Source organism: Caloenas nicobarica, chromosome 3 (genome assembly GCF_036013445.1).
Source record: "Caloenas nicobarica isolate bCalNic1 chromosome 3, bCalNic1.hap1, whole genome shotgun sequence".
Classification (NCBI taxonomy): Eukaryota; Metazoa; Chordata; class Aves; order Columbiformes; family Columbidae; genus Caloenas; species Caloenas nicobarica.
Window position 1 is genome coordinate 80,086,307 of NC_088247.1, and position 27,142 is coordinate 80,113,448.

General features: G+C 43.4%; 1 protein-coding gene across 1 annotated transcript; it reads left to right on the forward strand.

Moving 5' to 3' along the window:
- The first annotated feature begins 462 nt into the window (after positions 1 to 462).
- Positions 463 to 26,302, forward strand: GPR137B (G protein-coupled receptor 137B). Its single transcript, XM_065631905.1, has 7 exons — positions 463 to 919; positions 9,590 to 9,639; positions 14,752 to 14,974; positions 18,929 to 19,082; positions 21,138 to 21,262; positions 24,162 to 24,286; positions 25,739 to 26,302. Exons 1-7 carry the CDS (start codon positions 551 to 553, stop codon positions 25,848 to 25,850), a joined length of 1,158 nt encoding a protein of 385 aa, XP_065487977.1. The 5' UTR covers positions 463 to 550; the 3' UTR covers positions 25,851 to 26,302.
- The last annotated feature ends 840 nt before the right edge of the window (positions 26,303 to 27,142 follow it).

Genomic DNA, 27,142 nt, shown 5'->3' on the forward strand with positions numbered 1-27,142 from the left:
CTGAACTGTTACAGCTTACTACAGTAGTTTGAATTTCATGAGTACTTTAAAGTGCTTAAAATTATTCCTGATGAAATGCAGCTAAATAAAGTACTTGCTAAACGGGAAACAAGGCAAAAAATCCTACAAAGATATAATGTGGCTGCCACTGGGAAAATGTCAGGTACTTGCTTCTTGTAGAAAATGGAACATTACTTAACTAATTTAAAATCCAGATAATTTTCCTGAGGAAAAAAAAATCATTAGTAATCCGTTTGGGGGCTGGTGGATTTCTTTGTTTCTTGAGGATGGTAAAGATTTGTGCACAAATATCAGCAAAGCGCAGCTTTCTGAGCTGTTCCCTGCCAATTGCTGACAAAGGCAGTCCTAATGAATCATTCTGAATTGTGATCATGTGCTACCAGCCCACAGTGAGCTGCCAAAAAGGAAGTGCAGCTTGTTTTCTTTCATTTTCTTGATTCCTATGCTGTAGGAAGATGAAAGAAGAAGGAGGAGGAGGCAACGGCGGCAGCCAAACTTAATAAATAATTCTGAGGATTCCTGATATCAAATGGAGGCCCCTGAGTGGGACCCACTGAAAAATGACACCCTTCCGCCGACCCTGACGCCAGCTGTCCCTCCGTATGTGAAGCTGGGCCTGACCATTGTATATACTGTTTTTTATTCACTGCTTTTTGTGTTCATCTATGTCCAGCTCTGGCTGGTCCTTCACTACAGGCACAAGAGGTTCAGCTACCAGACTGTCTTTCTGTTTCTGTGCTTGTTTTGGGCCTCTCTTAGGACTGTGCTTTTTTCATTTTACTTCAGAGACTTTGTCACAGCAAATTCTTTCAGCCCCTTCATCTTCTGGCTTCTGTATTGCTTCCCAGTCTGCCTCCAGTTTTTCACCCTGACCCTGATGAATCTTTACTTCACACAGGTAAGCAACAGATATTTGGTTGATTGAATCTGACAGAATGGTAAAGCATTATTTTTTTAGAATCATGAAGAAAATTAAATGTACCTTGGCAATGCAAAAAGTAAATTTCAGTTATTTAGTTGGAAATTTTAACTTTTGATCTATATGCAAGTGATCAGCGTTGCAATGAAACCGGAGCCTGAAGTGATCATTTCAGGAATGGCAAATAATATATCTACTGTCTGTTAAATGGGTGTCATCTAGTTTAAACGCTGGGGAAAAATGTATAGAAGAGCTTGAAAGCTGGACACCCAAAATGCCGTTCTATTATTATTCTTTATTATTGTTTTTGTTATTAGACTTTGTAAACCTCCTGGCTTAGCAGACTTGATCTCTGTGTGCAGTCAGAATTGTAATTTCTTATTTTGCTGGCACCCCCCTATCCCCCAGTTTTTCATAAGCTGGCTAACATGTTTCTGAGTGAGATTTCCGTTCTGTGTATCACAGCCAAAACTGTCGATCGAGTCCTACTGCAGACCCAAATTCCTATAATGATCTGTATTATAAACAGCAGTGACTCCAGACCCCAGTAAGTGATAAGTGCTGTACAGAGGTACGCCCTGGGTTTCAGGGATGCTGTGATGTAAGGGCAAATTGGCTCTATAGTGCAGCAAAGGAAATAGTATCTCCATTTCAGAAAAGGGGTTGAGATTGCATCTGTGCTACGGACAGCTAAGAAGCCAGATGAGTTAGTCTGCATGACATTCCAGGTTGCTGCAGTTAGAGTTGCGTGGAAGCATTTATGGTGAGCTTGGGTATCCTGGCAGTGGGCTGCAGGATGGGATACTGGCACGCTGAGGCAAAGAAAGGCTGTCGGGCTTGCCTAAGGTCTCACAGGAAGCTTGCAAGGGGGCAGGGACTGGATTCTCCGTCTCCTCAATCCTAGTGCGGTGCCTGGAGCAGGAGGCCAAGCCTGCACTCGGGTGACCCATGCCAAAGTCCGCTTTCCCAGTGCAGGGGTGGTTGGCCAGGAGAGCATAGGCCAGCCCTGGAGCACCCTTGGAAGTGCTTAGGATGCTTTTGTTGTTGCTATGCGCCCCACTTAGAACCAGCTCCATGCCTAGGTCTGGGTGCTTCTGTAATGCCTACGATGTTTAACAGTGCTCTGTAGTGATTACAGGCCTGTCAATTCTGAACAGCCTGGCTGGAGAGATCAGGCTGCTTGTGAGAGCTGTCATCCCAGAGCTGAAAAAGCAGCAGCGGTAAGCATGACAGCTGTAAGAGGATCACTGGAGTTGTAGAGGGTATTAAATACTTAGAACCACATACCCAGTTTTGTGCTTAGGTTTACTTTTCTGGATTCAGTTTCTGAAATACCTGCTAACTCACCCCGCTCCACTCCCTGGGACTTGAGATATATTAAGGGATTACAGGAAACTTTCATCTACGTGCAACTCAAATCCAGCTCAGGCATGTGGTGACCTATGCTTTGTCCCACGGCTATTGTGAGAGTCATTTGATGATGGTGCAGTTCCCCAGGGGCAAATGTCCATCATCACACAGTCCATCCCCATCACGGTGGCTGGGACTAAGTCATAGCCCTGGGTCAGGTTCTTCCCTCAGACACACACACACGGCTGCTGTGGAAGCCTGGAGGCAGAATGCGCCGTCCTGGCCCTTCGCCACGAGAAGCCGAGGCTGGCATGAGCACAGCAGGGGCACGGCCGAGTGCACCCTGTGAATTAGAGTGGCAGAACTCAGGGGCTTAGCGCTGCAGTTAACCGAGTCCTTTTGTCTAAGGAAGGTCTAAAAAGAGAGCATAGAGAATGCCCACATGTGTCCTTTTAGCTTATTGTTGGCGTTGCTGTCTGATATCATTCAGGAAGTACAGGTCAGTGGTTGGAAACAGAAAAAAATGCTAAGGCTATTGGTTCTGCCTTTGAAACAATTTCTGCTTTGTCACCATGAGTCCTCAGGATCTTCCTCTCAGCCCCTCTGTAAATGAGAGTAATGGTTACCTGTCTTGAAGAGCTGTTGTGAGCTTTTGAAACTATATTTGCAAGGGACTTTCAGAGTCTGTGATGTGCGTCATCATCTTTAAAGATTGTGGGCCACTGTAGACAGGCGTATTATTAGTACTGTTGTTTGCTTTAGAGCTGGTTGCTCCCAGTGAAATCTCATCTCAAATATCTCCCCAGCCAAAACAAAGCCTTAAGAAATACAAGCACAGCCATTGTAGGAATATAATGTAAGACAGAGAATAAGTGCACATATTTTTAATTCACCGTTATTAATTCTTTACTTCTAACCATTGAAAGGTGGTTTGGCTTGAAATTCAGCATCTCCTTGAGACTGTGTGCATCTAGCTTTCCACAGCAGGCAAGCAACAACTAGTGCGAAAGGGGTGGGGAGAGAGAATTTTGTTTTCAGTAATGGCTTATAACTTCACAGACCTGTTCAAAAACAACTTTTCATACTTTTTTTCTCTAGAAGGAAGGCAAAAAAGGTCTGCAGCGGTATGTCGTTGCATGAAAACCATGCTATTTAACTGGTGCTTAGCTTGAGGAAAAGAAGTTATCTATGTATAGTATAGGGACAGAGGGCTGGAAGAGACCTCATGGGTCTCTGGAATTTGCAGGCATTTATTATCTGCTGTACAGCACCCAGGCATGTGGCACTGCTAGGAAAACTTTTAGACATAGATGTGAGAAGAAAAAGTTATTCAAAAAACATTGCAAATCCTCCTGGCCAAACAAAAAAACTCATTTGGCAAGTGCCTGAGGGCTTTTTTCAGAATAATAAGCGCCTTTGAACTTTACAGAAAGTTAGCCACAACTATTATCTTTTTAATAGGTATCCCAAAGTAATAGGAATGCAAATTTAGGCTGTATTTTATGTGTAACAGGACGAGTCAGCCATGATGACATCAGCACAGCAGAGGTTGTTCCCAGACTTGAGCATCAGCATCAGCAGATACACCAGAAAGAGCTGTAAAGCCTTGGGGCAGGTTGCTAAAGTGGGGGACCACTGGATGAAAGAGAAGTTACAGCCAAAATAGTTTTTACTCAGGAAAACTCCAGAGTGATCTTTGGATTAAGAGCCAAATTCAGGGTCCTTTGCTATGGTTTGATGCCCTGCTTATGGCAAAACAGAAAATAAGGCTGCTGCAGATGGGGCTTACATAGTATTAGCTCGTCTCAGAAATCACATACTGCAGAAAATACATATGATTTCTAATGAGTGCACTACATTTATTAGAATTTATTATATCTTGTGTCTGTATTAATTGTATTCTAAAGAAAAAAAAAATATGACCTATCCTCTCAGGATAAGCCTCTGTGTACTTAGAAATTGTAAAAGTAAATCTCAAGTGAAGATGAGATCCAGTGGCACTTTCATAAAACAGTAGCCCAACACTGGCAAAGAACTGCATTGTACCGAGCCAGAGCAGCTCCCTCATCCGTAGGGTAGGGACCTGCACTGTGTGTTTCACCTGCAGAGACCAAAAAGCCCATATATATGTTTGCCTCACACCTGCAGCTCCCACGAGTTTATTTTGTTGCTTGATAAAGCTAAGACTGTAAGTCAGCAAATAACATTTTTTTCCACTTTAGGTGACTCCCGTCCATGAGGATCCCAGGACAAAGGCACTCTTATTTATGTCCTGCCTGGCCAGATCTTCCCCACCCTGACAAGGGGAGACTGAGATGAGTCTTCAGGCTTTACAGTCAGTGCCATGGGCAAAAGCGTAAAGAGGCTCTGGGAAATAAAATAAGAAGTTGCCTTTTTTGGTGTATGTGTGAGGGGTGGGCAGAGAAGGGCTTGCTTCACTTTGTCCTGTTTGCTTCAGACTTTACATTTCCCTGGGGAACAGGCTACAAATGAAGCAGGAGGGAGGCTAGGACGAAGGGTTACAGATTCAAAAAATAAGGTCAGGGCCAAAGACTGTGAGCTGTAGGGGATGCTGGAAATCCCAGGCCTGCCCTATAGCCGGGCACACAAACCATTTGGTGGGCTGTACGTTTAATCATCAGGTTGGGAACTTCGTCAGGACCTAGGGAACGTGGTGCTGAGCTAAAGAACTGTGAGGCTGTACGGGTGAAGAAGGCCTGGTAGGCAGATCTCTCTCTCCTTCCTCCTCCCTAGCCATCTCCCCTTGCCTCTGGCATCCAGATTGAGAAGCTTACCCTGCCTTCCAGGCAGGGCTGATAAAATCAGGGACTTTCAAATGAAGAGAAATTGTGCGGCATAAGACAGTTCAGAGGGGAGCTCACCATGCTGGAAGCGCCTGGCAGGGCAGGGTAGAACCAGCACGAGGCTTTCAGAGAGGCTACGTGTATCCCAGTGGAACCCAGGTATGTATTAGCTCTGGGAAGAAAATTAAGAAAACTTCTCTTCCTCTAATTACTGGGGATAGCATTTCGAAAGTCATGCCATCAGTTGGAGAACAGAGAGGGCTTTTTATTTAGGAGAAATATTTATTTTTTAGTAGAAATGAATACACCGTATTTTATAAAGCTTGTTATTAATTTAAAGCATGATTTAGATGTACATAGAACTACACAGGAGTCTAACTACAGATAATACATTTGGCGTAAATTGTTGCCATCACTATTGGTTCTATAGGAGACAAATCGCAACTGCAGACTGGCTGACTGTCACTGTCTGACATGAAGAATGAGGTCATTGACTTAGCAAATAATTTGATAGGAAAGCTACACACGCAAGTTTACTGTGGCTGCCAGCCCCACAATGGTTCCTCTTCTTTCAGGACTATTTTTACCAATTTGCACAAGGCTGAGTATGGTAGTGAGTCATGTTGCCCATGTCTGGAGGCCCTACCAACTGTGTAAAGTTTAGAGAGCAGAGGGATAATTTGCACATTTGGGGGAATCTGATCCAAATGAAAGAATGAACATGGGAGAAAGAGAGAAGGGCGAAGGTGGGCCTGGGGCTGGAAGATACACAGCAGAGGAAAGGCGTATGTGCTGATGGTGAGGGGCTCTGGGTCTGCCTGTGGCTGTGGCATATTTTCGGGGTGCAAAGAGAAGTTTACATGGAGTGTGATGGAGGAAGAGAAGGGCTGTGGTCAAAGGAACTGGGAAGGAAAAGTACACGCTGTGCTCTTGACAGAGTTTTTGAAATGAGAACTAGTAAATAAAGCTGAACTTCATTCCCGTGTAGAGGGCCAGCTTGACACATATGCAAGCACTTAACACATACCTGAGGCTTTTTGGTAAGCTGAGCTGTGGCTCCTGTAAAAGCGAATTGATCAGGTAGCACTCGAGGTACACTGGAGATTTGTGCCGGCCGTCACGTCAGTTCAGCTAAATCAGAGCATGGGCTGAAAATTGCTCCAGTGAGATTTTATTTCTCTTTTGCTCTGGGAATATGTGACTTGGCTTTGACACCTGTTTCATTGATATTTACAGGACCAGAGTGGCTCCTGATTTATTAAGCCACAGCAGCCAGGCCCTGTCTGCCTTCTCTGCCGCACAGCACCTCTGCAGAACCCTTTGCAGCCAAGCTGTGGATGGACTCCCATGCCATCCTCACTGCCCCTCTGCTGGGACCCGCTAAAATGTCTTTACGGGCAGCTGTTTGTAGCAGTTCCTGCAACAGAAATTTTCCCTGGCTGTACGAAGGGCTTTTTGGAATCCTTTTGTACTGCTGCAGCTTTATATGCCAGACATACAGCTCAGAGGAGTGGAGGAGGGAGAGTGAGAATCTTTCCAGTCCTTCAGCAGAAACAAGGAGTCAAAACAAGATATTTCTCCTTTAAAGAACAAGCAAAAGGGGAAATATTTTTAAGAAGATAAAAATAATGCTTCAGACATTAGAAAATTAGCAAGGAATTTCACTGAGTTTTCTGTGTTGCTGTTCATCTTGTGGGTCTCTGAAAGGTCTTTTTAAAAAAGTCTGCCTTCTGCTTGCTGTTTAGTCTATTCTTAGGAATTGCCTGGTTTGCTGGAAGACTTGCTTAGATGAGTCAGATGTTGACTGGAAGTTTTTTCAACACTGCTGCGGGGAGGGGCCTTCAAGCAACCAGTCTCTTGAGCTAAATGTTAAAAGCAGAAAGCTGCACCCACGCATATAAGGTACATCAAGATCAGCTTCTGACATCCTTGCTTCCACTGAACAGCCCTTTATTCTGTGACAATCATGCTGCTTCCAGCAAGGCTACTCATGAACTAAGGGCCCATCAGTGTTTAAGCAAAGGTGGCAGAACTTGGCTGCCTGTATTTCTGTCTAGCAGTGAATTTTTAAGAGTGTCCGTGCCTGATAGTGGAGCTTTCATTCTATGTAGCATCTGGGTTTTTTGCAGTGTTCATTTTCAGCTGGAAGAGGCCGACCAAATGTGGAATCTGGATAACGGCTGTTCTGGCGTTCTCCTATCTGGAGATTCTCCTGGATCTGCAGCAGGAACATCGTGTTTGGTTTTAGCTAAGTTATCCATGGAGCTTTTGCTAGGTATAGCAGCCTTGGACTGGCTTATGTGACAGGAGTGCTATGTGACATTACAGGGGTGAATGGGTCCTTCTTGGGGAGCCGCAGGAAATGGTATACAAGAACTTGTGAATTTTCTCAGTTTTGTGGACCCAGCACAACTCATCGCCCACTGCAAATTGCTTATCTTTTGTAGTCCTTTGCACAGGCTCTGAATAATTATTTTCGGTGCTGCTCTGAAAGCTGTCAAAATTAACGGTGCAATGAGTGTGATTAAGTGCTACTCAGAACAGGTGAGGATTGTGGAATGGCCCTAGAGACAAGTTTTACTTGTTTAGTTTTATTGAGGTCAAGAATCTGTTCCTTCCTGCTTGACCAGAGTGTCTTTCAGAATAAGCAAAGTCTAGTACAAAAAGTGTACAGGAAGTATTTTGAACCCTATCTCTTCTCTAAAAACTGACAGCCTCTCTTTGTGTACCATGGAAACAGAACATTCACAAGCCTCTTGTACCTCTCCTCCTAGCACCAAGTAAGTAAAACAACATAAAACTAATTCTTGAACTCCTGTGAGAATTCATGATCCAGGAATTTGGAGAATGAATCACAGAAATCTTTTGTAAGGGATACTGCCAGTGATGTTAACGATTTGAAAACAGTATCAATGGTTGCAGAATATTTTTAGAGTTTTTTTTCCCCAACTTTTCAATTTTATTCTCAGCTATTATTTTTCTAGGGCCTGCTGAAAAGCTCAGTGTTCTCTGCTGGTTCAGCTAGTGCTAAGCAGGCTGATGCATCACGAAAATAATTTCCATGTCAAGGCAGCTGTTTATGGTGAATAAACCATATTCACCATATGAGTGAATATGTTCACTCATATGGTGAATAGTTAAATGACAAGTTGTTCCAGGAGCACTGGAACAAGTGAAGCCTGATTTTCTCCAGATCTATGTCTCATGCTTGACTTTGAGCTGTTTCCGTAACTGGGGCATTTCTTATGATACTTTGCTATGCAGACTTTCATATTGGGTGATGTGTGGGATCATTATGCAGGGTTCTCCTCACAGAGGTCATATATCAGATGCATTTATAGGTTTCCTTACTTCTGTCAGGTCACTAATTTTTAGGAGGGTGATAAAGGATTGTGGATAAAGGATGCTTCAAGTATTTTTCCATCAGTTCTCTGACCGGAGTATTTTAAGATTAGTAGGGGGGCGATAAACAAGTTGACAGGCAGACACATGCCTGCACATACATAGTGATCATGTAAGACCTGTTTCCTTGGGAAAGCATGATAATCATTGCAAATATTATGCAAGCTATGCTAAAGGGCATGCAAAACCAAGTGAAATGGATAAGGCAGGGTAACTGGAGGAGAAAACAGTTAGAAAACAAACCAGAATAAGTCATACAGCATGTTTTTTTTGTAATACTAGCAGTCAGTGTGCTTCAGTGTTGGTTTAAATGAACATTTGTAAACTGAGTGTGCTTGTAAACCGTGTTAGCTTATGAAAAAGGAGTGATGCTTTCCCGTATTTTTTTTAATAAATAAAATATAAAATATGCTAATATATTTTTGCATAATTTCTAATGGTGGTTAAACACCTGTGATTGATATTACCCAGCCACCTTACAGAAATCAGGTCAGGATTTTGTCTTTTCTGTTACAGCAAAGTAATTACTGGGCCTGAGCTGTTTCTCTGTAAAAATTCACATTGTTATATAGTGGACAGTCAGTGAGCAGAAGCCAAATATGCCTCGGAGTAAAAGAATGAGTTTGGCGTCCTTTTGACAACGTAACATGGATACAAACATATATATCCAATTTCAGGCCAGGGTAACGTGACAGGCTCTTCATGTGAATAGAGCATCTGACCCAATATGCCAGTATGAGCTGGTCTACTTGAGAGGCAGGTACTGTTAGGTCATGTAAGAGCTTAGTAATTACTTGCCTCTATTATTACTCTTGTCAATACTGGTATAAAGGACCTTATTCACAAGCCAGAGTAAGTGAAAATAATGGTGTAGGCAATTTGTATACAAGTACACCGTGATCACCTGCTAAGTGGTTTTAATACTTTGCTTAGAACTCGCCTGCCGTGGACCAGCAATAAATGCAAATCTGTGATGTAATGAAACCTATCATTACATTTCTTGTGACCTGTGAGACAGGATTCCAGCAGATCACAGCATCTTTATTTACTTACATGTATCCTCTGTTTGATGCAGTATTTTTCTGTTTTGCAGGTGATTTTCAAAGCTAAGTCAAAATATTCCCCAGAGCTACTGAAATACAGGTAAGAACTATGCAAACTTTCAATGTGTAAAGAAGAGTAGCCACACTGTTTGAGAAACACATCGTCTTTGCTAATCTGGTGCTCATATCACAGCTATTCATATTTACATACCAGTGTTTTATGATGATGGTTCTGAGACCAACTTCTTCCTGTGAGATTTAGAAATCTGTCATTCCCCAACACAAGTGCCATTTTTAGGCATTCACAGATTTCAAAGGCAAATATTTCAAATGCAAGCAGAAAACACTCACCCTGGTGATTCGTTTATAGGTTCTTAACAGTTGTATTGCTAGGTGAATTCAGATCCAGTGCTGTGGTAAAGGTAGCAGAGTGATGTATTTATTGTGGCAGGAATGGGAGGGACTGAGTATCTATTAATCCAGTGGTAATAAAAGACTCAAAAGTGTTGGGAAGATCAGAGAAAAGTTGTGAAGAGAAAGAACTAGAGAGAATGGATGGAACTTGATGATGTGTTCAGGAGCTCACAGATAACCTTCCCCAATGCCACAGAGCTGAGGTTGGGGTAACTTGGCATTTAGGTGGACAGATTTGTTCGGGAACTTGTTAGGCAGAAGAGATTGTCAGGAATTACTTGAATGCTCCCCAAAGGGCAGTAATGTCCAGAAAGCTGAAGAAGAGCTCGATAAATAAATATTTATTGTGGCAATGACTAAAGGCCTCAGTCAGGGGCGATATTGTTTAGACAGGGGAAGAGAGAGGGGTTGTCTCCATTCTAAAGAAAAAATTTACAATCTGAAGTCAGGATAAGAAAGCAGAGTAATTTGAAACCGAAATCTGTTATTTGCTGACTGTTCAGGAGAACACAGTACTGTATCAACAGGTCAAATATTAACATTGTCCTTGGACTGGAAAGTTTGTTATCCAGTTGGATTTTGATACAGCTGGAGAGGCAATCATCCGGAACAAGTGCTTCAGAAACCGTGTCTGGCAGAATGGCGATACAAGGAGAGCAGGCCTGGGGTGGGCTGTGCTCAGGCTGGGGAGGGTACAGGACATGAAGGGTGTGTGTCTGACTGAGGGACGTGGCTTCATGCTGAGCTACAGCTGCTGCAGAGGTTGTCAGGATGGGAGCAGAGAGGCTGCGTCAATTTTGGTGGCCTCAGGAATGCTTTCAGGTTAGTGGGTCTGTGTGCACACCATGGCCACATCCCAAACCATGAGGGGCAAGAGCTGGATGCTCCCTGGTAAACACTGTGGCATATGAAAACATTCAACCCCATTTTGCACTCTAGTTTCTGTGGGGAGGAAATCCAGGAACATGGGCTGGCAGACAAGCACAGCACACACTGGCCAGGTCTCCAGGCAGCCCCCCAGGCAAGCGTGCCTGCCCCTGACAGCGCGCATGGGCAAGAGGGACAAAGAGGACAGCTTTGCACAAAGCCTGGGCTGCAGGTCAGGGTGCCGTAGGGCAGGTCTGTGAGCATGTTCCTGGCTGGCTTTAGAGGTGAGAGGTAGGAGCTTTGAACCTCATCTGTTACTGACGTTTGTGGCAAGGCTTTATTCCTGAAAACTGCTTGGAAGTGTCTTTCTTCAGGGAAAGCAAAGGGAGCTTGTGATATTTCATCAATGCTTATGAAGCGACCACATCAGCACCCTGCTGATGTAGCTCTTGGAGTGTTTCTGATCCTAAATGCTTCTGTATTGTGACTGGAATTACTCATGCACAGACTACCCTCCCCACAACAGTTCCATGTCCACCATGACTCTTGCCTACTGTGTTCCTAAACGCAGATCACTCTTGGACCTGGTCTAGCCTCTTATCTCTTATTCAGCTCTGTTGGTAAAGGACTTCAGCAGTATTTTGTTTTAATATCTAGAACCCTTAGCATGAGTGTGGTTACCCTGTGTACAAAAGCCATATAAATAAAGCTAACCTTGTTTCCTGTCTTATACAGGGCAATTGAAGAGGTTTAAATGTGTGCACACCCACAGCTGGGGTCCTGAATCTTATTTGTAGCAGGCTAGTGAAAGATCGTAGAATCACAGAGTGGTTTGGTTTGGACAGGACCTTTAAAGATCTTCTAGTCCAACCCCTGTCCCATGGGCAGGGACATCCTTCATTAAATCAGGTCACTCAAATCCTGATGGAAACATGATGATGGATGATAGAAAGATGGGTGGCCTACAGACAAGGACTGGAGTCTGCACTTACTGAATTTTATTTTTCTTCATTGCTGAATGTTCGCTTTTTTATTTTTTCCCCCATTTTCTTTAATAAGTGTCAGACCTTATTGCGTGGTATTGGTGTTTCTGCAATAGCTAATGGCAATATAAGCAGGGCAATAGATAGGTAGGACTGCAGTCCATGTATTGGCACAGGTCTCAGAAATCAGAACCATTTCATATACAGAAAAAATTGATAAAATCCTGTGAGAGATCCAGAATCTTAAAGAAAGTTAACTCGACACAGCCTTAATGATCTTAGTCACTGTGGCAAAAAAGCTCACGGCAAAGCCTATTGCCAGCCCAACTTCATACTTAAACAATCCTTCTGCACGTCTCCCTGGGCTTGGAGATTTCTTACAGTCACTGGGTTTGGACGAGGCTTGCTGTGCTGTATGTGCATGCCTTGTTACACACAAGCCTCAGACACTGTATGGTTTCTGAGGAAACCACATAGTAGTTTCAAATAGATTTTCCTGTTAAACAAGGCAAAACTCACTGCATTCATCTGAAGTTTGATTTCAAGCTCAAAGAAAAATTTAGGGATGCATCCAGTCTGACACAGAAAGAACAAAACACCCTGGCATGTGCCTTCCTCAGCTAAACCAGATTACATACAGCTCCTTTTAAGGCAGTAGCCCCAAAATGGGGATTAGACACAATAGGCTTTTGAACGGGAACTGGTGCAGTCTGGAAGCACCTCTCCTTCCTCTCTATTTTCTAAAAAAACCCCATATGCATATTCATGCCTTGTAGGTGCCCTTGTAGTTGAGCTGTAAGGCTACATTCTGCCTTTGAGTTAGGAATGCTTTCTGCAGCTGCGGGGACCCTAAAACTGCCCTGAGAGATCCAGCCTGCGTCTCTATCAGTGCTGCTTCAGAAGTTCTGCTACAATACTTCTATTGTCAAAACAGGCAGACGTTTCCCCGGCCACACCGTGTTAATAAGAGGGATGGAAGATCGTTATGTGAAGAGCTGCACAACCAACTGGCCATGACAGCTCACCCTGGCACGTACAGGAGGTTGTGGGCATGAGAGCGTGACAGTGGGGGGTTTTTGCTAAAGTCCATCAAGGAGGAGCCTGGCCTGGAAGCATCTGAGCCTTGCTGGTTGCAAGCCAGCATCAAGGGCATGCAGGCTGTGCCGGAGCAGAAGGTCCCTTTGACTAAGCTGAGCGAAAAGAGAGCACGTACTTACTGTCCCGCACACAGGCAGCACATAAGAGCATACCTTTCCTGGTAAGCCTGAACCCCATGAGACTGTTTTACCTGCATTACAGTGGAGGAGCAGACATGAGGCTTTGGGAGGGGAAGGAAAGGAAGCCACATGACTGTCACTTAAAGACTGTTGAGATATTAATAAAAGCTGTAAATGTACCACTACTGCATCTGGGAACTGCATTATTCAGAGGAAGCTACATGAGAGAGGAGCTTCAGGACTGCAGTGCTTCCAGCTTTATACTGTGAGGATAAAAGGAACTACCTCTAGCTGCTTATCCTAAAAACAAAGCCTTGTCCTGGAAGTTTAAAGAATGAGCACAGTCTTCCCCCGAGAGGGAATTTCTGTGCCTGGCAAGGAAAAGACAGCATCCTCGCTCACTGCCAGATATAGCTAGAAAGAAGGGCACTGATTCACAAGCAAGAGACTTCTAGGCTTTCAGTGCTGCCTGCTACACATCTAAAAAATCTCAAAGGTATACCCCTCCCTTTCTTGCTCTTTGAAAAGAAGCCAGCTATGCTTCAGCTTTGTAGCTGGGTTGATGCTATCCCAAAAGGATATGAATATGTGAAAGAAAAAGATCACCACTGGGTATTTTTAAACAATCAGAATTTGATTCCTCAGGGACAGTCTGGCTGGTTGTTGTCAGCCAAATTCAAAGTTCCCAGCAGGCATGAAAAGTGGTGGCCAAAACCTCTTGTTCAGTGACTGCAAATTATTGACCCTTATCAGTAATTGCCTTGGTCAGCAATGATAATGGAGTAAGCAAACACCTGAAATGGAATCATGCTTTTTTTCTTTTTTTTTCTTTTTTTTTTCTTTTTTTTTCTTTTTTTTTTTCCTTTCTTTTTTTTTTTTAAGTGAAAAGCTCCACAGCTCTGTGCAGGAGTAAAAAGGAATGAGAGGCAGCTTTCCTTGAGTATGTCGTGTGCTTATATTGCAGGTATCAGTCCTGGGTAGGTGGGAAAGAACAGATGAAGAAAACCAGTCTAGCTTCTGTCTGTCACATTTCTGTTCCAGCTCTGCACCTGTGTGCAAACGAACCTTTTGCTTGGCATAGATGGCAAAATGCTAACCCAGAATCAATATGCATATTTAAATTTCTTGATGTTTCTTCCAAGAGGTTGCCCATGGCCAAATTGTTTAGGAGAAGGGACAGCGAAAGATGCTGGGGAACCAGTAACTCAGAGATTTTTCCTTCTATTAGACACTTCCCTCATCTAATATGAAATCTGACAGCAACATCAGCAGTCGGTGGTGCTTCTCATGGCACTGGTGGTGTAGTATAATAAAATCAGGATCAAACCCAGACCGTTCCAGATGACTCAACCTTTTGCAAGGTTTCTCCTGTCAGTGAGCACTCAGAGGCTTTGTGCTGTACATGAAGTGCCTGCCCTAGGGAAGTACATGTGTATTGTAAGTAGTTTTTAAGAACTGTGCTGTTGTATTTCTGCTGCAAACACCCTTCCAGGTTTTGCAGCTCAACATTAGATTCTTTATTTACGGTTTGTTGTGTAACTGTAAAACCAGGTTTGAAATAAGCTAAATTAATCTCTCCAGCAATATGGAGCAGTTTGATTTGGGCTCGGGCGGCCGGTCAGTCTGTCAGCCCAACACAAGCAGCTCTCATTGCTGAGAGTGCAACTTCCATCTCATGACTGACACTTGCTGAACAATGTTGCTAAAACTGTTTTCTCCTCACTCTCCCAGGTTGCCCCTCTACCTGGCTTCTCTTTTCATAAGTCTCCTCTTCCTCTTGGTGAATTTAACATGTGCAGTATTGGTGAGGACACAGAATTCAGAGAGAAAAGTCATTGTCTCTGTCCGGGTGGCAATTAATGACACGTTGTTTGTGCTGTGCGCAGTTTCACTCTCCATCTGCCTGTATAAGATTTCCAAGATGTCTTTAGCCAACATTTACTTGGAGTCAAAGGTAAGGTACATTTTCAGTTCTTTTTAAGTACCTTCTGAGAGACAAAGGCAGTGGGAGGCAAAGCCACGCAGTTCTTTAGATCCCCTGAGAGCTGGAGGCCTCACACTTCCCAGCTTGTGCTTGGCTTCCCATCCTGCTCAATATATGAATTCAATTCTAAGTGCTAGCAAGGGTACTTTTGGCTCACAACGGTGACCCCAAAACACGTCTCTCTGAGGCAGAATGTACAGAACTTATTGACTGGAGTTTTTCACAGCAGTTTTTCAAGTGGATGCTGCTTTCTCCAGATCCCTGTCTGAAGACCACTTTGTTTCAGTTCTGCTACGTGGAAGTGGTCTGTACTTTAGGATCCTTCAGCTTGTCCAAGTATTGACTGATTAAGTTAAATGTTTAAGGTAGCAGCATGCTGAAGATAAGCCAGAGAAAGAAATATGAATCTCCCTTTATACATTTGCATACAGCCTTATAGATAATGAGAATGTGTTTTAAAAGACTTAATGCATTATAAATTCAGCCATGTGGGGAGAAGGAGAAAGAAGTCTCTCATATTACTCTACAAAATGTTCTTTAAAGAAGTATTGTTAGGTTTACAGCTTTGTATACTTTCAGTGGTTAAGGTGCTGGGCAGCATCACATAAGCCTGCAGTGTTTATTATAAAATCAGTGAAGGTGTTTTGTATTTATCAATAATGAAACACGGCTTTCAAAGGTCTTTGCATTTGTAGTAGAGAGTTAAAACTTAAATTATTCATTTAACCAATAGCACATTACCACAACAAACTTTTCAAAAATCTAAGTTTCAGCTACTGTTCAGAAAATCTTATAATAAAATTCCTCTCTCCATTTACTTAATCAGATGAAAGCAGTACTTTTCCTGTTTAATCAAATCTGTCTGTACTGCACAACAGCTGAAAGTTCAGGGCTGAACAGAAGATTTAAAAACACAGCTTAGTTTGTTTTGTTTCTTTCAAGCCTGTCACTTGCTGACCAAAGGGCATGGGCAATGGATTATTTTTACTAGTAAGAAAAGTTGTTTTACTGCTGCAAATCACAGAACCGTAAATCCGTGTAACAAAGCAGTGTTAACCTAAGGGAGGCCTCAGCAGATTACTGTTCCGTTTCCTCCTCCTGCAGGAAACTTGATCTTCTTTACTTTGAGCTGTTTCACAAAAACCAAACAAACTCTAACATTACAGCAGACAGGAAAGGACAGAACACTCAGCTGATGAAAGTTTGAATGTGGCAATGAGAGCTGAAGAGTGCTTTGCTCCTTTCTGCTGACCTGAAATGGGAATTCCACTGGGGACTTCCAGTAGGATTTGACTACACATACTTAGGGATACAGATAGCTGGAGCTGGCAGTGAAAAAACATCCCGGTTTAATCTGCTGCAGTTGTGCTGAAAAAAAATAGCTAAAGAAGAAAAGTCCATTCTCTGCAATGATATAATGGAAGTAGCTTTGGAGATAATGCATGCTCTGTGGTGCATGTAGCTGGGCATCGGTACTGACAGCCTTTCATTTGCATCTCCCGTCTGCTGGCACAGATCTTCTCACCACACGTGAAACACATTCACCTCCATGGCCCGGCGTGGGGGACCAGCCTGGTTCCTTGCGCCAAGGCTCCCACAGCACCAGGGAGGTGCACAGCCCTGCCCTTAGGCGCCCACTTGGGCCAGTTTGTGCTGGCCAAAAGCATCATGTGGTGGGACATGCTACAAACTCGGGGCTCCCCCTCTTTTCTCTAGGGGCCTGTGACTGAACGAGAATTCCTCTGGCTTTACTTTTACTGCTGTGCTCCCACTTCCTCAAGCCACTAGATATATTTGACTGGCAGCAAACCCAGGACACTTTCACTCCCTTTTTTTGTATTTGTGGGATTCCAGTTTGTTAAATCTCCAGCATATTTAACTATTAACTGTTGAAGAATGACAAGTATGTAGAGAAACCTATATGGGGAAATAACTGACCCCATTGTGCCCTTCACTTCTGCTGTCCCCAGTCTGTAAATGCCACTGAGCTGGGATGCAGTATGTGCCAGTCAGCAGCTTCTCTCTGCTGGCTCACCCTGCGTTTCCATGACAGCGTCACTGACTTGCTAGATAGAGAAGTGCCAAGCAAACATTTCCTCTTTGTGGCATTTCCTGCTTGCTGGTCTTGCCGCAGCTTTCACCACGGCCTACGGCAGAGCCGGCTTCAGTTCCCGAACAGCAGCAGGCTCTGGGCTCACTCCTGACGTGGCCACAGGTTGTGGCCCACTGGGCAGTGGTAGTTCCAGCGTGTTTTAAGCAGGAAGTCGGTCAGAGAGGCTGACTGCCTTGGGGGTTTTGTAATACTCCTGAGCCTGACTGTTCCCTGAATCAATACCATTTTGCGGGGAAAACAGGCAAGCCGGTTTTCTGCAAGCTTTTCTGCAAGACTACTCTCTGAGCAACTATTTTATCCATCTCCAAGTGAAGCCCATCTTGCCCTAAAAAACCCACACTGAACAGTTAATGCTATGTTCCAAAATCCATGTTTAGGTACTGAAACATAAGCAGTTTGATTTTAAAGGTGCCAAGCAAACCCAGCTCCCATTGACTGGAAAGTGATCCGTGGGTTCTCAGTGCTTCTGTAAATCAGGTCATTTCTATTAAGGTGTCTAGATATGATTTTAAGACCCTTACCAGGAGCAGTCAGCTTTGGAAATCCTGGATAAACAGCTCACAAAAGCAGGGGGATACACAGCACCGAGTGGCTGTGTCAGTTTGACTATATATATCCCTGAGCAACTCTTTTACCCATCAGTGAACAGCTGGCCCAAGGAGCTTGGCTGGCAGAGGAGCCCTGGTAGTCTCCTGAAGGCCAGGGATTCAGGACACAGTGACTTGGGGACTCTCCCGGATACTCCAGCAGCCATTGCGTTATGTCTGTGCTCTACCTGCCACAGCGCTTTGGACCTCTGCTCCCGGGCTGCGAACCTGGAAGCAGAGTGTGTGCGTGCAGGGAGATGGGTGCAGACCTTGGGGTCTCCTGCACTGGTGCAAAAGGTCCTGCGAGGGCAGGAGCAACTTCCCTCTTGGCCTCTCTCTCTCACACAGATGAGAGGAGCCCGTCCTCATGGTGTGGGTCTCTGCTGGGAGACGGGAGGGCTCATGAAGCAAATGGGTGCAAGGTGTTCTGCTCCCCTAAAAACACACAGAGCTTTAATCCATCTTTCCTCCTTTGGCTGTGCAAAGCACTATTCCAGAACCAACTGCACAGAATTTTCAAAGCCAGTCCCATTTTTGTACATCTGGCTGCCTTTCTCACACTGAATTAGCCTCCATTTTTCTCTCTAGGCCTTAGGAACTGTTCTGATTTCAGACTCTGCAGCCTCATTCCTCCCCTTGTTCCCAAGCTGCCAGTCGCAGACTGCCCTGCCGCAGTCACTCTGCCCATAGGCCATGCTTCCGCTTTGTCTCCTCTGTGTTGACATTGGGTAAGGCGGGATGTTCTGTTCCTGTCTGCACTGTGTTCAACCGCTGACTCTTATGATCTGGTCTATACTTAGGAAATAGGTGCACAGCAAGCAGTTGTAAAAAGATGCAAGGTTGCGTCATTCTGGCTAGCCAGCATCTGATATAGGATGCTCTACAGCTAATGCACAGCCAGAGGCTGAATTCTTTTGCTCCATCTGATACCAAGTGTAGTTCTTCCGTATTTTCATTGCTCTGAAAAGAGCACTTGTACAGTAAGTTGTAGGAATTAGTCACGGCCCATCTTGGTAAGGGCTGGAACTGCTACCGTTACCTGAAAACCACTGTACTCATAAAATAAAGGAATATACATAGTATGGGATATACTGATCAAAAAAGGAAAGACAAAAAAGTCACATTAGGCAGAATAGCATGACAACCCTCAAAGACTATGCAAAGCAATGTTCTCGTCAGCTGCCCTTATGAATAATAAATAACCTGTGTTTAAATCTCTTCCAGGGCTCTTCTGTCTGTCAGGTGACAAGTATAGGAGTGACTGTTATACTACTTTATACCTCACGAGCCTGTTACAACTTGTTCATCTTATCATTTTCCCAAACCAAGAAAGTAAATTCTTTTGATTATGATTGGTACAACGTTTCCGATCAGGCAAGTATGAAAATATTTGCTAATGAGAAAAAACCTTTCTGTACATGATGGCTGATTTCCTAATGCTATGACAAGAGGAATTAATATATTAAAATCCTGTTACTTTTTTCTTTTATTCAATGCATTAAGATTGTTTCACTCCAGGAGTACAGATTTCTGGTAATCTCAGTGTAAGGAGGAAAAAAACCCCAGTGCTAAAAGAAAGAAGTAACCACTAGCCAAGTAATTTTAAAAAAATCAATCTTTTATTTGCCTCGATGTTATTGTTTAAAAAAGACGGATGTTTTGTCCATTAGAAAGAATGTACTGTAGTTGGAGAAGCAGAAAAACAGGACTTGATTCCACTGAAATGCTCAGTTTTGAAGTCATAATCAAACCTCCCATTACCTTCCAGGGCTGTGTAGTTATTTACCTGAATTCTGTCAGTAGCGTGACACCTTCTGTAGTTTGAGGATAAGGCTATCATCCCTCCCAGCCTTTAATTGCAAGTGACAATTTAGATTGAAAACTAGCAGTGATAAAAACACTAAAGGAAACAGCAGGGGATTCTTTCTTGAATATTATGGAGTTTGGGCATCCAGCTCCTTTCTCTGCTTTGGAGCATGTAGTCAGGGCCCAGTAGTTTCCAGCTCTGTCAGGCCTGGGCAAAATGGCAGGCCTGGGTCTGGACCATGAGTACACTTTGTTTGGCCTCAAAATCCCAGACACGTGACGTCTCCCCACCCCCTCAGCAAGCACTTGCAGACCAAAAGTGGTGTTTCCAGCCATGCAGGAGCCTTGTTTTGCCAGAGTGGCCAAGCAAACCCGGAGCCATCGACAATTTTCTGTCGAGCAGTAGATAAAACAGTAAATAAGACGCAGGTAAGCAGTAGGGTAGGGTTGCCCAGGGGACCTCGTTACGAGTTAGTTGAGTAGGGTCTGTCAAGGGACCACTAACCCACCCACTGTGGTGCAGTGAGAAGGAGTGCAGGTAGGTGGTGCCACTCCACGTCATTAGGAGACACGGGTTTTAGGCAGAAGGGCGCTAGGTCGTGATTAATCTCCCGAATCAAAACATTTTTCCTCTCATTGTTGGGGCCTGGGGTGTTCCTGCTGCTGCTCCTGCTGCTGCCCACTTCCAGGGGACACTTCTTGTGTTGACTCTACAGAATATTTGGTCCCGTTTCCCCTGTGGAGGCAGAGGTTGTTCATGGGGAGCTCAGCGGGATGCTGTAGGCCTTAGGTCACTACTGCTGATTTTTGAACATCTGATCTGACTTGTGACATTAGGGTTGCCTGGATTTGGGGGTAAATTATTTGAGCCATATGTAAAGGGCCTGGAACTAGGGAGGGGTTATTCAATTTGGTACCGGAATCAAAAGTCACTTTTAGAAGCACAGCCTGATGTTAGTACCGTGCTACTGCCTCAGGTCACCTGTCAGAAACATTACCCTTTTCTTTTCTATGCAAAACACATGAAAGGACAGGATTGCCCTCTGCAACTATGGCGAACGGTGGAGGGGAAGTCTAAAGAGAAGTCCAAAGCTACGGCTAGAGTAACAGTATGGTTATTCAAGCTAACAATGCGGTGCACCAATTTGAAGGGATCCAAACCTTAATTTTTAAAAGGTGGTTTGCCAACAATGCCCTTGAATATCTGGGCATTGATTGTTCCTTTTACATACTATTTCCAGCTGGAAAAGGACTGAAAAACTAGTTTCTCATTACCTGGATTTTATCACTGGATCAAATGGTTGCTTGCCAGGCTCTTAGACTGGGAAGACCCCTGCATTAAACTTTGATTTTGCTAAAGGAAAGATAGCAGGAGGAGAAGGAGGAGGAAAGGTAGAAGGAAAGGCTAGTCGTACCCAACAAGATAGCATTTTGATTTTTTTAGTATGCCTTTAATCATTAAACATGTTAATGTGGCTTTACTGGATGGAATTTCTGGCCATGTTGTCAAGCATGTCAGCTATTTCAATATAAATCTTCGTAAGAAGACATGTTGTCTCCTGAACCTTTTAATGAGCTGCCATCTTTATTTTTAAATACTTTTCTCTTTGACGTTTCCGACAGGCAGATCTGAAATGTCAGCTGGGAGATGCAGGTTACATAGTGTTCGGCGTGATCCTTTTCATCTGGGAGCTCTTGCCTACTTCCTTGGTTGTGTATTTCTTCCGTGTACGAAACCCCACAAAAGATCTAGTAAGTGGCATTTGTTAGTGTATTTTTTTAGTGTAACATCCAGGCATGTCTGGAGAGCTCAGCTTCTGAAGAAGCTTTTGCTTCTTTACATTTTGACTTCTCTTTTTGAATGTGTCCTTGGCAGAATAAAAGCAATGTAGACTTCCCAGTTCTTTTTACTAAGTTCTCAAGAGAGTCATCATATTTACCCAGAAGGAAGACAAAGTATTTCTCAGGCAGTTAAAAATCAGGAACCTTCTTAAATTTTAAGGACATCTTCCCTTTGGGTTAATATGATACTTAACTGAAGTCACTGGAAAAGAATTTTGTTATCCAAACTTGGGATCTTCCATCACATAGCCATGAAAATGGTTGTGTGCTAACTGTTCAGCAGCATGTATGAAATAATAGATCGAATTCTTTCAGCCCTGTACCCATTGAATTATTTCCACATCAAAGACCAGTACCCATAGTAAGCACTTGCTGACATTTTGTTTGCTATTTCAGCAGAGCAGAGATTAAGGTGTGAATTTTAAGGGTAATTCCCTGTAAATATCTGTAATATCTGGGTAGTTAATGGATGGAAAGGCATCTTTTTATAGTTGTAGGTGATGTCTCCAGGTCAGGATATGATATGCTGGTTGACAGGCACATGGGCAATATCAGCCCTGCACTAGGATTACTGAGGTAATGTCTCTGTTTCTGTAGGCCAAACCAAACCAAAGCGAATATTCCCCAAGAAGGATGTCAATGGTAAATTCACATATAAGAGAAGCAATTAATAGAATAACTTTTTAGAGAAGGCAATGGGTTTTATTCTCACACGCAGATTTCAGAGACAATGAGAAAGTCAAGCTGAACAAGGAAGTAACAAATCCTCACCTGTATAAAGCCCTTGTTACTAGTCACCTGTGATACCTGACATCACGCTAAGAAAACACATGGTTCCCAGGGTCCATCACAAAAAAAAAGCTCAGCCCCACTTCTGCTTAGGAGTTAGCGAGGACATCTGCAAAGAGAAGAAATGTTTTAAAGTACAGGTCAATGGTACTGCTCTTCTAAAATGTGACCACAGAGAAATCTCATTTTATTTAAAGTGAGTTTAGTAAGGCTAGACTTGGTTGTCAAGTTTGGATAGTGTGGGAGAGATGCACAAGTGAATGAAATTAAGGGATGTGGTCTAATCACTCCTTTCAAAAAGCTGATCACATAAAGATGTGGAATCCTACTCACACGAGCTCAAATGGAGTCAAACAGGCAGTATTCTTGCACAAGTCAAAGAGCACTGTGGTAACACATGTAACATTATATTTTTGCATTGTCACTTGCAGAAAGCCTTAAATCTCCGATTTCATGAAGATACAGTTCAGAAGAGCCAATCAGATAGCACTTTCATGGGTACATTTTTTAGGGTAGGCAGTGTCATATATGGATTTTTTCCACACAACATAAATATTTATGCTAAACAGTATCATGGCAAGAGGAAAACTGGAAGCAATGTTAGAAAGAAACAAAAAATAAAAAGACTTCTGTAGCAAGGCCAAACTGAACTTCAGTGCAAGTATGCCACAAGAGGGAGACCAAGGGCCACAGGCCTTTAGTCTAAAGTGTTCAGTAGGGTAACTGGTACAGAAGCATCAAATGCTCCAGTGGTTGAAAAGACTTGGCCAGAAAGCATGGGGTTAGAATTAAAATAAACCCTCTTTTAGTTGAAAAATCTTAACAACTACTGTGATTTAGTAAAAATCAAAAATGTTCTTTATTTTTAATAAGGAACAATCGCAAGAGATAGTTGCACTTTGGTTTTGTGTTTCATTCAGGACCTCACAAGCAAAAAGCCTGAGTGGAGGCAGCCTGCGTTCAGCATGGCTCACATGTAGAGCTCCACTCGACAGACGACAGCCTGGAACGAGCTGTCTGTCTGCTTCAGCGCTGACGTGGGGAACTGCAGCGCCAGGGCCTTTGCCTTGCCGTCACCTTCAGCCAGGCAAAGGTTGGAAGTGGGAAGATGACAGATGGACCTATTTTTAGTTAATCTTTGTCAAAGTTATTTAATGTCTGAAAAACAGGGGGAGATTAAACTGCTCTCCTGCTTAAGGCCAAGGAGAAGATGTCATCCTGGCTTATCCATAGCTGCAGGGAACCCTCTTCCCTGGGGATGGATGCAGTGGGCCAGTGGAAGAGGCTCAGCTGGGTCCTATATGACCCTCTGTACTGTTTCCAGAATCAAACCGACCTTTTGAATCTTATATGTTTTCTGTTTTGATTAATAGGGAAATAAAAGCAAAATGTTTTGTAAATGAGAGAGTTACATATACAGCCCTTTCCCTGTTTAATGAAAGGACCTTCCCTTGGGATTTGACCCTCACAGAACTGTGGGCTAGATACTGAAATTGCTCAGAGAGGGGCCAAGGGGCTTCTCAGCTGTGGCTTCATTAAGCAGGGTGTCAAGGTTCAGCATGACCAGTTCCTGAGGCACAGAAAAGGTAACGCACCGGGTGGGAGGGTTACAAACGTGGGAGGTAAAAACAAAACTCTTTAGGAGTTTCATATCCTCCAGATCCTCAGCTGCCTCCCTACTGCTCACTTCAAGTCAGCTGGCTAAAAGCACAAAGTGCGCAGGATGGACAGGAATTCAGCAGACAGGTTAAATGTATACTGGGTGGTGGTTTCAGAACTGGATCATATCTGTTAACTAGAAGGAAGGAAAAGAAAAAGCTGTTAAGATCTGTGGACTATCACTATACTGGTAGAGAAAAAGAGAAAATGCAAAAAGATTTCTGTTGTCTACAGCAAATGTGAAATTGCCTATTTTATTTTGGAAGCCAGAAGGAAAGTCTGCAGTGACTTCTTTTAGAAGTCAGGCACCAAGCAGTTTATCTGTCTGTCCAAGCACTGACTGAGGTTTCCCTTCCCTCAGGCCAATGCAGGAATGGTCCCAAGCCACGGCTTCAGTCCCAGGTCTTATTTCTTTGACAACCCTCGCAGATACGACAGTGACGATGATCTAGCATGGAATATTGCACCACAGGGGACACAGGGCAGGTGAGATACAAGAGGGAATTGCTTGCTTCCTGTAACAGAAACTAGAGGAGAAACAACTCACACACACTGCAGAAAAAATAACGTATAATAAATTGTCTGGTTCCAAGTGTTGAAGAAGTTCCAGGGGGTGAGGGGAAGCAAAGGGGGAAGCTGAAGTAGAAAGGCAGCACCCAGTGACTGTAAGGATCTGAGGGCCCCATAGAGATTGCAAGGACACAAGAATGAAAACACATAATTTAAGCATTGTAACAGTATGCTGCTCTTTGAAAAAGTCAGGTCGGATCTTTGGGTTGCATGTTTCACCCTCTGTTTCTTCCAAGAGTGGCCTAAGAAGTGCCATTTACTAGTTAAGTGTGTGAGCAAGGCAGCCGAGAAAAAACAGCTGTCTCTCTGTCTTCAGGGAGAGCAGGGGAAAGCTCAACAGCACAGGCAGCAACTTGCAGCGGTGGTAGCGAGAAGCCCCTCAGCTTAGGTTGCCCTGTAACAAGGCTAAATGTCTCGGGATTTACCTGAAATGAAGAGGGCATTTGTCCTCCCACTTGCTGAAAGCTTAGGCGAATCCACCTAACTGCCAAAATCCCACACAACCCAGGAGTGGCATGGAAGCCCGTTTTCTCTGTGTAACTGTGAGCTTTAGGTAAGGATTCCCTTCCAGGAAGGAGCAGTTCACAGCATGAATGACAGCACCCAGTGCAGAGAAGGCAAGGTGCTGCCAGGACACCATCCTGCCCTGAGAGCAGGCTCATTGTGCTACTCATTTGCTTCTTCCTGTATCTACAGTATGCTAGTAGTAGGGTAGTATAATCAGTCATCTTAGCAATGAAGGCTGACTTACTAACCCTAGCTAACATGCCCACATCTAGTTCTTGTCACTCATTTAGCTGAGATTGTGTAGCCACTGTCTTCAAGCCCAAACCGTGATTCAGCAGAGTTTGATATTCACTATTTACAGTTATCAGTCATCCTACCCCAGTGTTAGTTTCTTGCATAGTAACTAGACCCATGGAGGCTGCTGTAGGTGCTGTGTGCCCGGCTGGGTTCCCAGCTTGAAGCCAGAGTCACCCTCCTTTCTGTCAAAAGCACAAGGGAACCGGCCACACTGGTAACGCAGGCACCAACCAGCCACCTGCGCTGTCATACACTTGTCCATGGCCACAGGAGGTCCAGGTCTGTCAGACAGGCCCTTGCAGGGCACTGCTTCTAGATTAGCAAACCAGAAAGGGAAGAGTCTTTAGTGAACTAAGAGATTTGGGAAACAGTGAGTTGAGAACACTTGGGCCAAAGTATTTGACAAATCAGAAAAATAAATAGCAGCCTGATGCCCTGGTTAGGGTTTTATTTTTGCCCTTCAGCATGAGAACTACATCTACGTGATCAGGTTGTGCCAATATTCACTGGGCAGATATCTGCAGAAACAACCTGCCAGTCACTAACTCTTGTTTTCTTTTTAAGTTTCTCTCACGACTACTATGACTGGGGCCATCAGAACAACAGCTTTATGGCTTACATAGGATCCCTCCAACAAGATCCAGCACTGGACACAGACCAGCCGAGCCCTGTATAACGTCAATCAACTACAGCATTCTAGGACGTTCCAATATTAAACCAAATGTTCTCAAAACAAAGCTTAGCAATTTTTCTTCACCTTTTGGTTTTTAGAAGTGTTCCTATGCACAGATAAATGAAGAACTTGTCTTTGCCATGAGCTTTTCATAGTTCAAGGAGAAGTATAAGCTAATGATTTGAACTTTGAAGACTGTTCTAATTAATACCTTGTTCTAAGCCATGGTATTTTTGGCTTTGAATAGAGTTGTTAGAGGGTATAATTTAATCATTTTATGCTCATTTTAAAAGAGCAAGTTTCATGAAGTGAAATGGCTTAATTATTTTTGAAGTATTTTTATTTTTACACTGTGTATTCTGTTAGAAATACCTGATCATGATGAATATACTGTAAACACATGAATGAGTTGTTCAAATGCATGACAGTAACGATTCTTACATGCACATCAAAGTCTGTAAGAGAAAAATATCAATCCAATTAAATACTGTCTTTTCAAGTTATTGCTACAATCTCAGAGCACAATTTGTGGATCATCGCTGCTTACTCAGTGTGGCAAGATGGTTGGAGGCTAAGTGTCATCCACTCTAGTTACAATCTCAAAACACTGCATTCTTCTAAGCAAGCAAGAAAAGTGCATCTTCTCAGCAGCTGTAGGGACCATCTCAGAACAGTAGAGAACTGCAAAAGAGGCTGAAAATTTGTAACTCTGAAAAATTAAACTTCTGTGATCATCTCTATCAATCAGTTCTTGGTATATTACATAGAAGAGTAACTCAAATACCTAGCCAGGGAGATGGATACATATAACAGTACTTATTTATTTAATAAAAAACTAAGAAGCACAGTTGGGGAACAGAACAAGAGCCAGGAATATGTAAAGCAGAAAAACCTCAAGTGGGTGTAGAGGATAAATTCTGTAGAATGTCAGCAAAGCCATGCTTCAGCCTTGTATATTCAGGGATAAATCTAGTGGTTTGTGAGGGAAATGGTGGATAAATACCATTCTAATAGGTGACATTTGCACATAGTAAGCCTATAAATAATGAATACTAATCTATGGTGAGTGGGAAGCCTAACTCTGCTTCAGGTCTCTTTATGGTGCCCAGTACTGACTGGTGTGATCTACTGGGAAAAATTCTGCATGCCCAGCATCTTTTTCTCCTTCTGCCCATGAAACAAATACTGTAATTCAAACCACATTTCCCTAGGAGAACAATATTTCTTAGAGTAATCTTTACTTCTATAAAAGTAGTTTGTTTTGAGGTGGACAGGCTTGATGTTTTCCTCATATT

What these genes read in the sequence shown, in the direction of transcription:
- GPR137B (XM_065631905.1), top strand. Translation starts at nt 551, where the DNA reads ATGGAGGCCCCTGAGTGGGACCCACTGAAAAATGACACCCTTCCGCCG. An exon ending in CAACGTTTCCGATCAGGCAA is followed by an intron (nt 19,083 to 21,137) that starts GTATGAAAATAT and finishes TCCGACAGGCAG; the next exon opens with ATCTGAAATGTCAGCTGGGA. An exon ending in GAAACCCCACAAAAGATCTA is followed by an intron (nt 21,263 to 24,161) that starts GTAAGTGGCATT and finishes CCCTTCCCTCAG; the next exon opens with GCCAATGCAGGAATGGTCCC.